General features: G+C 56.9%; 2 protein-coding genes across 5 annotated transcripts; one reads left to right on the plus strand and one right to left on the minus strand.

The window, feature by feature from the left end:
* The first annotated feature begins 260 nt into the window (after positions 1 to 260).
* On the plus strand, positions 261 to 3,489 carry LOC120698080 (protein IQ-DOMAIN 14-like). 4 transcript variants are annotated; one of them, XM_039981561.1, is made up of 4 exons: positions 261 to 599; positions 1,514 to 1,865; positions 2,386 to 2,544; positions 2,631 to 3,489. In XM_039981561.1, the coding sequence occupies exons 2-4, from the start codon at positions 1,572 to 1,574 to the stop codon at positions 3,243 to 3,245; spliced, it is 1,068 nt and encodes a 355-aa protein (XP_039837495.1). In that variant the 5' UTR covers positions 261 to 599; positions 1,514 to 1,571; the 3' UTR covers positions 3,246 to 3,489. The 4 variants fall into 4 exon arrangements, with proteins under 4 accessions (XP_039837495.1, XP_039837494.1, XP_039837493.1 ...); XM_039981560.1 differs by lacking the exon at positions 261 to 599 and adding an exon at positions 606 to 869; XM_039981559.1 differs by lacking the exon at positions 261 to 599 and adding an exon at positions 876 to 1,217.
* Positions 3,490 to 5,025: 1,536 nt separating this feature from the next.
* LOC120698081 (probable pectinesterase 53) lies at positions 5,026 to 11,471 on the minus strand. The gene is made up of 5 exons (XM_039981562.1): positions 10,652 to 11,471; positions 10,368 to 10,557; positions 10,058 to 10,264; positions 5,441 to 5,676; positions 5,026 to 5,311 (listed from the first exon to the last, which is right to left on the minus strand). The coding sequence occupies exons 1-5, from the start codon at positions 11,077 to 11,079 to the stop codon at positions 5,164 to 5,166; spliced, it is 1,209 nt and encodes a 402-aa protein (XP_039837496.1). The 5' UTR covers positions 11,080 to 11,471; the 3' UTR covers positions 5,026 to 5,163.
* Positions 11,472 to 12,484: the final 1,013 nt, after the last annotated feature.

Raw genomic sequence — 12,484 nt, forward strand, 5'->3', positions numbered from 1 at the left:
GCTTTCCCAGCAACGCTCGTGTACTCCGCGGCATTTATGGACGCGCAGCGCCGCGACGGGTTCCCTCTGCTACGTACTACGTCCGGCCTGCAGCTGTAGCCGCATCACCACCCGTCCACCCCTAGCTTCGTTCTCACTCAGCAGCATGGTCCAGCCCCGGTATGGTATCTGCAAGACTGCAACTGCAATCGAACCGAGCCGAGCAGGCCCTATATAGCGCGCTCCCCGCCGGGCGCTGCCGCACGCACCCGTCGACGGCGCCAGATCCGGCCGCTCGCCCATTTACTCGGCCGCATCGGATCAGCGAGTACCCAGTACCAGCCCGCGCCGCGCGCCGTGCTGCTGGTAACACGCCTACGCGGTACAGTTCAGTGTAGAAAGGGGTGGGGGTTTCAGCCGGAGAAGCCCCCGAACAGCCGCAGCTCGGCCTCGTGACCTCTCCCAGAGAGAAAAATCGTTTGCCGGATCGGATCTTGGCGCGGCCCCTTGGCCGGACGCGGCCGGGTCGGCTCCAAAAGCCGCGCCCCGGGGGCCGCTTCGCGGCGGTTGCCTACCGCGCCCGCGCCTCCTCACTCGCCGTCGTCGTCGTCCCTTTTGAGGTGCGAATGATTGCTGGCGGGCCTCGCGTCCACCCCGCGCCTCGTGTCGCTCGTGCCGCGCGTGTTTTGAGCCCTTCCCTTCCCGGGGGTGGCCTTGGCTTGGCGCTGCCCGCCTTGTTGCTAGTAGCTCTCTCGGCCGGCCGCCGGGGCTCGTAGTCGCCGTAGCCTAGGCTAGGGGCGCGAGGCGCGCAAGCAGGGGGAATCTTTATCTTTTTCCCTCCCCCCGCCGAGCCGGCTGCGCCTGCGCCGTGAGAACAGAACAGTGGGCCGGTTGGTTTTCCATCTCCTCTGCTCGGTGGTTGGTTGTTGGCTGCGGGAAGGGGTTCTCGGGAAAAGGTTTCCTCTTCGGGGGCATCACGTAGGCCTCGCCGCTTCCGTTCCCTTCTACTGGCTGCTGGCGCCTCTGCGAGCTCCTGCTCCTGCTGCTGCTACCACCCACAGACCCACCACTTCCGCTCGTTCTCCTCCCTTGGCGCTACGCTTTCTGCATTTACTCGGCCGGGCTCTGGCGAGGCCCCTCTCGGTTTTGGCCTCTCCGCTCAGTCCCCTCCCACGTTTCTTGGCTGCAGCAGGCTCAGGCTGCAGGCCTCTGTAAAAAGCTCCTTCCCGTTTGTTCTGGTGAAGCTTCTCTTGCCCTGTTCGAGTTCCTCACCGCCCCCCCCCCCCCCCCCCCCCCCGCGTCCGTCCGGCTGGCGTCCTCGTATTTCAAATTGCAAACTCTAAGTTTTGCCGTTCGGCCTCTCTGCATCTGCACTTTGTAGCTTTCAAGAACTCCCCAGAGTTCCCGTACTGTAGTCGAGCCATTGCTCCAGCAGAGACCTTTCTGTCATCTCGTTGCTTCCCCAGCCAAGTTCCTTTCCTGCATCCTTTTAGAAGCTTGCTTCTCTTTTTGAAGCACCTTCTCCCCCCTGCAGGTGCAGTGCAGCTCCTCCCCCTGCAGGTGGTGCAGCTAGGCGGACCACGGCGCACGCCATGGGCCGCGCGATGAGGTGGCTCAAGAAGGTGCTCGCCGGCACCAAGAAGGAAGGGGAGAGGGGCCGCAAGGAGCAGCACAATGCCGCGTGCGCAGGCGGAGGCCTGCCGCCGGTGGAGAAGAGGCGGTGGAGCTTCGCGAAGCCGAGGCACAGCGTGGCAGACGGCGGCCGGAGGCCCTCGGTGACCGCCGTCGCCGCCGGGGAGCTGTCGCAGGTGCGGCCGTGCAACTGCGGCCTGGAGCGCGAGGCGGAAGCCGCCGTCGTCATCCAGAAGGCCTTCAGAGGGTACTTGGTAAGTTGCTGCAAACCAAATTAAACCGGTTCTTCGTGTTCATGATGATTTACTGCCATTTTTCTCTGTTTCAACGAAAAGCAATGTTTCCGCTGCATATCTAGCATCGTTGAACTAGGAGATGATTTTGGCCACTCGATTGCTTTTCGTTGGTACGGTTCTTTCAGTTCTGAGCAACGAATCGATGAACTCTGGCAGATTCTGCTGCATTTGCATTGGACAAGAGATTTGACTTCACGAACTGCTGCCATGCCATCCATGGCTGCTTGCTGCTGCTCCTTTCCGTTGAGTCGTTAGCTACTGCTCATTGTTTAATCCGTTTAGATTATTCATAAACTTTTAGCGATAGTCTTGTTTAATGTTTATTGCTAGAGCAGTACTGTAGACTGTAGAGCGCTTCGTGAACAGCTCAGTGTGAAGCACCTAGTCGTCATCGCAGCTGTTTAATGCCTAATTCTTTTCGGTTTCCGATGCATTCCGATGTGACTGTAAAAATTTGAATTTTGCAATGCATGTGCAGGCAAGGAAGGCGCTGCGTGCCCTCAAGTCGCTGGTGAAGCTGCAGGCTCTGGTGCGTGGCTACCTCGTGAGGAAGCAGGCGGCCACGACGCTGCGCAGGCTGCAGGCGCTCATGAGGCTCCAGGCCAGGACGGCGTCGTCCCGGAAATCCGTTGAGCAAGTGAGGATTTTGGTACTACGTGATGGCCTTGCACAAGCATCATTCACATTTCACAAATCTCCATTTTTTTTTGTGCCTGTGCGTAGGAGCGGATTGTTGGGCGCGCGAAGCTGGCGACGCTGCCGGTGGTGCACCGCCGGCGGCTGTCCGACGGCGGGGACACTGGGTTCGATCGCAGCCCGAGGATCGTGGAGATGGACACGTGCCAGCTCCGCTGCCGGTCGTCCCGCATCGCGAGCCGGTACGCCGCCGACCAGCCGGCCGCCTCGCCGCTGCTCTACTTCCTGAAGCCGGCGTTGCGCCTCCAGGGGCAGGAGCTGGTGGAGCCGCCGCACCCGAAGACGACCCACAACACGCCCCGCCTCGGCGCGTTCCCGGGCTACCTCGGCTCGCCGGCGGCGGCGAGGCCCGGGCGCGGCGCCTCGTGCCGGGACGCCGGGAGCAGCCCGCGGTACATGGCGGACACGGCCTCGTCCGTGGCGCGCACCCGGTGCCAGAGCGCGCCCAGGCAGCGGCAGGGCGAGCACGCGGCGGCCGAGCCGAGGCCCAGCGTCGGGAGCGGCGGGTCCAGGAAGCAGGCGCGGCCGCAGCCGCAGGCGCCGGACAGCTTCAGCTTCAAGAGCTCGGAGGCCAGCCGCGGGGAGGACTCGGAGCTCAGCGACGAGGTCACCAGAGACTACTACCTGGACCGGCTCTGGTGATTGATTCCGCCATGGCGCCACCAGCTGGTTCGGGAGAAGAAAAGCTTTAACATTTCGGTACATATTAGCAGTAGGATTACTAGGATCAAGATGCCTTAGGCCACGGCAAGATGCCAAGATCTGACTACTAATCTAGAAGGATTATTATGTAGCTCAGCCGAGCAGCGTCATCAGATCGTGCCTATGTCGAAAAACGCCGCAGCTCGTGCAGCTGTGAGCTCGTGATTACCAATTGCGTGCTCCAGTTCTGAACCTCTGACGCCGTACCCCCCCCCCCCCCCCCCTGCAACTTCAATGCTGATACGAAGGATCTGATGCGCCTATAGTAGCAGTACGAATGGCATGGAGCCTGGAGTCGGAGCGAAGGAAACGAAGCCTGTGGCTAGTACGGAACTACGGATGCGAGTTCTTGGCATGGCACTGGGCTGAGATCCCTTGCAGTGAAGACAAAGGTTGTGGCTGTCTGGTTCCTCCCGTCCTCGCGCTCCTCCCAACTGCACCGTGTTTATGGATCGCAGATGGCTTCAATGTTGACGTGCCGTGCTCTGGCGTGAAGCATCAGGCACGGATCGTGATTTTTTTTTTTTGAAAAAGGCGTACCACAGGCACAGCTGAGCGTCTGAAACTGGTAGTTGGGCTTGGTTGCGCCTGCAGCTTCGCGTACGAAGGCGTCTGTTGAGCGTTTGACACGGCGGAGCCCGGTTTCGGCCGCAAAGGGTTTGCAAAAGAATTCAATGCCCCCCGCACGTTTGGGAGGTGTCCTGTAGCCGAATACTGTAGCGCACCAAAGATGTGCGCCCACTACTGTTTGGTGCAAGTGCAAGCGAAGCTCCAAGATCTCGGCAATGGACGCCCCAAATGACAGGATCGCGTTACCAATTTCGAGCAAACCATTTCTCCATGCAAAATTTTTGTGTGTTGTGTGATTCTTTTTTTTGAAAGGAATGTTGTGTGATTCTGTCCTCGCATGCTTTTGAGGTCCGACGCGTGGATTGGACGCCGGGGGCACATGAGGGCACGACGAAACCCGAAGACCTCTCCCCGTCGCGGACGGCATCACATGACCCCGCAGCTGGCGGTTTTGTCCGGGAAGGCGGCGTGACCCGGAGGGCCAGGCGCCGGGAGTGGGGCTGGGATTTGTTCGCACCCGCACGCCGCGACGCCGTCGCCGCCTCGATCTGGATCCCGCAGCTACCCGCGGCCCTCGACAGCCCGGCGTGGCCCGATCCGCCCGCGTGCTCCTGCCGCGCTGTGAAGTGTGTACGCGAGCGCTTGACGGTGCCAGAGGGCGAGTGGCTCAGGTCAATGCGGCGGGGGGCATGTCAGTATGCCGTAGAAATGGAGTGAAATCTGCAGAGTTTTTTTGTGTTTGTAAAGTTGGAACGTGTTGGGACTTGGAACGGAGGACAGTGTGGGTAGGCTCACCGAGTTGACTGTGAATATGAATGCTCAGCTCTCTGCGAAATGCTAAGTTTTTACTGTATTTTTTTTTTGGTTGCAGACCTGCAATGAAGTTCCGAGGCCAGTGTTGGGCTGGGCTGCAAATGCTTTCTTGCCGGCGGCTAAAGCTATCGGGCCCGTTGATAGTCGGAAGTAGAAGGCTGGCAGCAGGCCCATGCTGTGGGGGAGAGAGGGCCCAGACCAGGTCTTAGGCCTTCTGAGCCCACAAAGGCCCGGACGTGTAGCCGCCGCAGCTCAGCTGCACAGGCACAGTACCCCTCAAAAAAAAAAGCTGCACAGGCACAGCACCGGGACAACCAAACGGAACCAAGCAGGGAGATCGCAGTGAACACCAATCAATCTCGTGCAATGAATGGCAACAATGTGGGATTAGTATGTTCCTTCTGTTTTTCTCTCTCTTCACAAATTACAACAATCCAAGTCATGGCGCCTGTGTCAATGAGCCCGTGCCGTGCTGCTACAACCGGAGCCACTCGAGCCCGTCGATGAAGTCGAGCGAGATGAAGGGCTTGGCCTCCTCGTCGGTAAGCTCCCGCGACCACTGCACCCGGCCGGCGTAGTTGGCGCCCGGCCCCGTGCACTTGTACTGCCCGTAGAACACCGTCCTGCAGCAGCGAAGAAGAGCACAAGCAAAGCCAGACCGGCGTCAGTCAGCACATCGTCCGCAGCAGCTCGACCGGCGACGCGAGCAGGACGGAGAAGAAAGGAGGTAGAAGAAGCAAGCAGGCACCGACATCTCCCGGGTTGGGTCGCCCCAGTTGTACCACCCCCGCGGGATGATGATGTTGTCCATGTAGGTGTAGGCGAAGACGACGCGGGAGAAGGTGCCCCATGCGCGGCCCAGGTAGAGCGCGCCGGAGCCCGTCACCCGGCAGTTGACGAACGAGAACCCCGTGTCCTCCAGCAGGCTCTGCCGGCTCTGCGCCGTCAGCGCACCGTAGTTCCGCGCTATCGCGTGCACATGGCAGCCCTGCATCATGTTGTCACAGAGCAGCAGCCATGGGAATTGGGAACACAAGAAGAAAGCAAAAGGCATGTCACGACCCCCGGCGTCGAGCGCCGGCGCACGCATCGCGGCATGCCACGCGTCAGCCTCGCCGTCGGCCATCCACGAGCCGCGTGTCGGTCATCCCCGTTCACTACACGTCGTGCCCATTCCGCGACTGCGCACAGCCTCGTCAACGCCACGCGCCGGCCATCCTTGGATGCCGTGCCGCGCGTGCCCTCCCTCGCGCGTCCTTATCCGCGCCGCTGTCGCCGGCCTTATCCCCCTCTCTCTCACGGGTTCCCCCTTCTCCACCTCTTCTTCTTCGAGCAGAGCAGAGCCGCCGGCCGCCATTGACGCCATCCCCTGGAGCTCCGCTACCGGCCGTGATTCGCCGCCCTCGGTCACCCTCTCCTCGATTCCTCGCTTGGGGAGCATCATCCCCTTCCCCTCGACCCTTTCCCCTCCTCACCCGGCTCCCTCCCCTCCCACAGGGCCTCCCCGGCGGAGCTCTCCGCCCGCCGCCTCCTAGCGCCGCTGGGACGCCGCCTCGTCGCAGCTCCCTGCCTGCGCCGCCGCCGGTAAGGATCGCCGCCGTCCCCTTCACGCTGTGCGCGCGCCCCCGGCCCCTCTCCGGCCCTGCCACGCCGGCGCCGCCTTACGCCACCGCCACTGTCGCGCGCGCGACGCGCCACGCGCACCGTGGCCGCGCCCACGCCGCGGTCAAGGCCGGCGTTGCCTTGACCCGGCCTAGGTGGGCTGCTGGCCCGTGGGCCCCGCTTGTCGGCCTCTGAGCCAGCTCTGCGGGGTGCGTTTAACATTTTGGCTAGGGTTTTCTTAGGTTTTACTTGTCTGCAATCTTGCAAAATCCATAGAAATTCGTGTGTAGCTCAAAAAAATATGAAATTTTTTTTGTTGGGTTCGTATCGCTCTGATCTATTTAGGAAAAATATTTTTTTGTATGTTACTTTGCTGTAAATTTATCTGTAGTTTTATTTTACAAAAAATGAGCTTAATGCTTAGTTATTTGAGTATTGCTCTAAAAATTTCAAACTAAATTTTGTTGGACTCCTTGTGAGGTGTAGTTTTCAGTGGTGCAACTTGTTCACATGCTTCCTTGCTGTTTATCAAAGTTTTAGCTTGTTTTCTTATGCTTTGTCTGAAAATGGTTTAATATAGAACTTTTTGCTAGAAAGTGAGAAAATAGTAAAACTAGTTTTGTTAGCTTTGTTTTCATGCCTAGTATCTAAGATAATTTTTTTGGATTTGTTTAGATAAGTTTGTATGTCTTTTCTGATTTATCTTGTTTTGAACCGATGAAAACTAATATATTTATGATTAATTATATAGGAAAATGATTTTGCTGCAAATCCAATTTTTTATGAGTTCCTTGTAATGTCCTCTGCATGTTCAATTTAATTTGTGATTTATGCTTCTTGTATAAGTTTATTTGCTAATTCTTGATCTAGCTTTTCTGTTCGCGTGTACGATAGTGATTGTTTGTCGTCGCGTGTGTTACGTTTGTGCATCATTGCATATGTGCCATTCATTATGCATGTCTTATCACCCTTGCATAATCTAGGGTATCACACTAATGCATGCATCTCATTTCATGCATAGCATTTCTTGCACAATCATGGCATCATGCTAATTCTGGCATCTCATTCATGCATTATAGTGACTGAACCGTCGGAGAACGAACCCGTTGAGCCTGCCGAGTCCGTCGAGCCTGAACCCGGAGTACAGTTCGTGGTCGAGCCCGAAGTTAATCAAGGCAAGCAGCTAAGCATAATTCATTGCACCTATCTAATTTGACTAGCTTAGTTATCTCACTTGGGTAATGTTGGGTTATATATATATATATATATATATATATATATATATATATATATATATATATATATATATATATATATATATATATATATATATATATATATATATATATATATATTATGTATGTATTGCATTCTTGTACCTACTTTGATGCACTATCCTTTCTTGAATTGTTCAACCATGTCATTGCCACATATTAGTCAGACACTCACTCGACTAGATGCTAAGCTATGCTTAGAATAATCTTTTCGCTTACTAAAAAGGATAGTTTGGAGTATGACACTTACCGGTTACCCTTGATCGCACTTGTTCGGTTTAGTGGTAAGGGTTTGGTAGTATCGAGATTCGAGCGGAATGGTAGGGACTAGAGAATGAAATCACATGGGCATAGTCCACTTGGACCGATTAAGGACCGAGTGGATGCCATCGGCCTTGAGCACCTTTCCGTGCTACTACATACCCAATATAATGGTACGGATGAGCCAATTACCTTCTTTGACTTGATCATTGATGTGCAGTCCTAGATACGTGGCTACGGGCTATGCAGAGAGGCTTAGTGTGCCCCCAGGTGGACCTACGTGTAGGAAAGTTTAGAGATGTCCCTGGTGGAACTAAGTCTCTACTCGTAAGCTAGGTGTGAGGTTCAATGATCGAGTCTTGTTGGGAACGGTTGACGGGAGTACCCCCTTGCCCGATGTGATCGGTTGGGTGAGCCGCATGGTCCTCGCGTCGTGTGGGTAAAGTAGTACACCCTTGCAAGGTTATAATCAATTCGAATTGCCGTGCTCTCGGATATGAGCAAGCTCTTGATTCGTCGAATTCTTCATAGAGAGTTTCGGTGTTGTTGGCTTTGGATTCATGTCATAGTGATGACCTTATGTTTAGTATGTTACTCTCTTAATCAACTAAAATATTCTGGGGGTTGGGCAAGATTAATTAAGTTTGCTAGTTGATAGTCTAGACAGCTCCTGTTTATACAATAATTATTTAACCCTAAAGTCTTTACTTGAGCCATTGCATGATCCTTGTTTATTTAATCGCGTAAGTCTTGCGGAGTACCTTTTGTACTCAGGTTGCTTTCTAAACCTAGTTGCAGGTGAGCCGGAAGTGGTGTTCGGCCACTTCTACCCCGCTGATCCAGATGCGGGGGAGGAGTAGGTCGTTGTGGCTGTGATGATGTCTTTGAGCAAGGCATCATTATCTTAGTATGTTTTTATCGTAGTCGAACTCCGTAAAAGTATGTAAATACAATAAATTTTAAGTTCCTGTTTAAGATGGCTTTCGTGAGCTCAAGGCTTGTAATGGAAGTTAGTTGAACCCTCCTATATTGAACTTGTAATCTTAAGTTTCGAACTCTTGTAATGTAAAAACTGCTCTTTGTGGTTTTTTGGTGATGTATTCGATTGTAAACGGTATGTGTATATGCTGATTCTGGGCGTATGTTGGAGCACATACCGGGACTACCGTATTTGATATTATTTTGGATGAATGACGTGTCGGTTATTCGTGTCCCTAGATGTGAGATAGCACGTGGCACGCTCTTCGGCAACCACGTATTAACTCTCATCTGGATGATAATGACTGTCGATTCGTTTAAAATAGTATCAAATTAGGTGATTCTCACAAGACATATGTTTCAAAAAAAAAGAAAAAGAAAGCAAAAGGCAAAGCAGGCAGATGCAGGCAGGCAGGCGACGAGCGCGTCCAGCTGCGGCGTCACGGGCAGCCGTGCTCCATCGGCCGGCACCCCGGGGCCAGGCCAGGCCAGGCCGCCAGAGGAACCTGGCAGGCCTCAGGAAACCGCATCGCCGCAACCGTGCCGGCGCCAACGACAAGGGGGCACCACATGAAGGGTCGTTCACCTCACCCCCACCGTGCCCCATTAAAAACTGAGAGGAGGCTTGTGCATTACTTAATTAATGGGCATCGACATTCCGTTTGCACTTGCTCTTCAGCTACTCCCTGACAGTAAACGTGTTGGTCGGAGCACAAAACTGTTGCCTGCATGCCATAAGCCTATAATAATGCGCCCGTACTGTACCATCCTGTTGTGATCTTGTCCGTGGCTGGACGTGCTGTGGAATGTAATGTTGCCATGTAGGCCCGGGCAGTCACAAGACCGGGCCGGACGAGGACAGAGCACGGGGGAGGATGCGGGATGTGATGCCGTGACCGTGAGCGGCGCATCGGTGGCGCTGGGTGCACGGACATGGCGCTGCATGGAGCTAGTGGGGTTGGTGCTTTGCTTGCTGGGACAGGGGGGTCACAGATTCACAGTGCCATGCCTGGGAAGGAGGAACTCCGCTCCGCTCCGGGGTTTAACAGTGCCTCTCTCTGTCCCAGGGAGAGACTGCAATGACGCGGCCTCCGTGTCCGTGACTGCTCGGACACTGCCACGCAGGGCACAAGAAGATGCTCTGCTGCGCGGAAGCTGTGGCTGCTGGCATCGTGCCTTTGGTTTTAAGCTGGAGCTCTGTCTGCCCGCGCAAGGCAATGGCAACGCAAGGAGACCCACAGAACGTGTGCGTACCTCGTAGAGGGAGAGGGCGTTGCCGAAGATGAAGTCGACGGAGCCCTCGATGTAGCAGTCCCTGTAGTAGTGGCGGCCCAGGTGGTCGTACAGCGTGTCCTGCGCGCCCAGGAAGTTGCACCCCACGAACGCCGCGTTGTCCGCCGAGATCCGCAGCGCCACGCCCTGCTTGCCCAGCGCGCCGGGCCGCGGCACGGGGGCCGTGTTCTGGGCAAACCAAATTGGATGTCAGGTCAGGTCAGCCCAGGCACTCGCCGTGCACAGCGTGCGTGCCACTCGGTTCCACACGGACAGGTCAGGGGAATGAGACCTTGAAGGTGATGTTCTTGGCGACGAAGAACATCGAGTTCACGGCGAACGTGGCGGAGCCGAACGTGCCCATGGGCCTGCCGAGGGACCCCACCGTCTCCGCCGTGTCGCCCCACTGCACCACCGTCCTGTCGGCGCCGGCGCCCTCCACGGTGATGAACGCGCGCATCGGCGATATGCTCACCTTCTCCCTGCACCCACGCTGCCTAAGCGCTGACCAGAGACCCGACGAAGAGCAAGGGAATGAAGCAAAGCTACGAGAGGCGGCGCGACGCATGTACGTACGTGTAGGTGCCGGCATTGACCTTGATGACGACGCGGGCGAGGTTGATGAGCGGGAGCGAGTCGACGGCGGCCTGGATGGACGTGAAGTCGCCGGCGCCGGGGGTCCGGTCCACCACCAGCGTGCGCGTGGGAAGGAGCGCGCGGTTGAGCGCCCGGTTGTAGCTGCTGTGCCCCGGCGCGCCCATGAAGCGGACCCACCGCGTGAACTGCCGCTCGATCGCCTCCGCCCGCGTCGCGTTCACCGGGTACGGCTTCGCCACCGCCGCCGCCGCCGCGCCGCCCTTCCCCGGCCGCAGCCGCTTCGTGTGCGTGTGCCGCGGCTTCCCGTGCCCGTGCCTCCCCCCGGCCGCCGCCGCGCCGGCGAGCAGCGCCGCGGCGACGCAGCAGCACAGGAGCAAGAGCCGCGCCCGCGGCGGCGACGCGGCCATCGTGTCTCGGCCGCAGTGTGGCAGCCGCGCGCGGTGGCGGTGCCGCGGTGAGCTGTGGTCGCCGGTGAGCGATCTGCCTGCGACGGCCAGGGGGGCTATAAATTCCGGGGCGGGGATAGCGCCGTGGGGGAATTTATGGGGATCACGGGCGTGGCGGGCGCGTGGCGAGGCGAAGGGGCGACGAGGAATGACATGGCTCACAAGTCGCGGACGGAGAGGGACGCCGGCCTCTATTTATGTTGGTTGGTTGCGGCCGCGTGCGCGCGCATCTAGCCGGCGGCGGCGTGGCGCGTGCATGTGCCCCTCGCGTCCTCTGCCCATCTTCACTACTAGCAAAGAAAGGAAGGCCGTTGCACGGCACAGTGGCGCCGCGCTGCCTCCGTGCCGCCTCGGCAGAATTTCTCGCGCAGGAGTTGTCTCGGGGGCCGCGACAGCGTCAGGGAAAGCCGCCGGACTAAATAGCTGCTGGGGGGTTGGTGGTGTGTGCGGACGCGGGCTTTTACCCCGTGATTGAGTTTGTTTGGAGTACTGTTCCTTACCACGAACGTAGTGCTGCGTCCAATCTTTCCTCTCGCGGTCGAGTCGTCACGGTGTTCGCTTCGGCGACTCAAAGATCACGGGGGTCAAATCGCATGAAACCGGCAGTGAACCACGAGATCGCTGGCGGTTCCTCTACAAGACCCGCTGGAATGTTGTATCGCTCACACGTACAGTGTCCTAGACAAAAAGATAGGTCGCCGCTTGGGAATTGGGATGTCTCCTCCACAATCAGATAGCTTGTGTAGCTACACGTTTCCACCATGCTTGCCACTGATCGGGGTAAATCGACGCATTGCTGTTAGCGTGAAGCAGCAACACCAGCAGAGCTGCTTGCTTAAGCAAGCAGTGTCACAAATTCACTCCTTGTGACCTGTCGTGTTCTCAGCACCTCAGAACAAGTCCAGCGAATCGTGATGGTCAGGTTAGGTAGATACAGACAGGGCGCGGGGGGAAGTGCTTCCTCTTTAATTCCCCCCATCTGATGGATTCCTCTCCAGTCAGTGCTCCCATGGCCTTAACTTCCTGTTCGTTTCTACGTGCGTGCTTGCAGCCACCCGTGACCGCGAGCTCGCTCTGCGCGATCGCTAGCGGCTCCATAGATTCTGCCTCTGGGGAAGAGGACAACACGCAGAAATCGCTACGTGCCATGCGCGTTGGCTGCCGCTCGCGAGCTAGCGAGGCTATGCGGGCGCCATTGGCCCCCCTGCATGGCATGGCCAATTGGCCACGGCCCACAAGCACCAGCCGGTGGAATTGTCTACCGCAACACCAGTGCACAAGCGCATTTTTTCTGTAGAGTGAGTCTTGTACACATGGCAGGCACCTTGTTGGATCAAGCGAGGCCGACAATCATTCTAACCACAAA

The sequence above is a fragment of the Panicum virgatum genome, chromosome 3K (genome assembly GCF_016808335.1).
Source record: "Panicum virgatum strain AP13 chromosome 3K, P.virgatum_v5, whole genome shotgun sequence".
NCBI lineage: Eukaryota > Viridiplantae > Streptophyta > Magnoliopsida > Poales > Poaceae > Panicum > Panicum virgatum.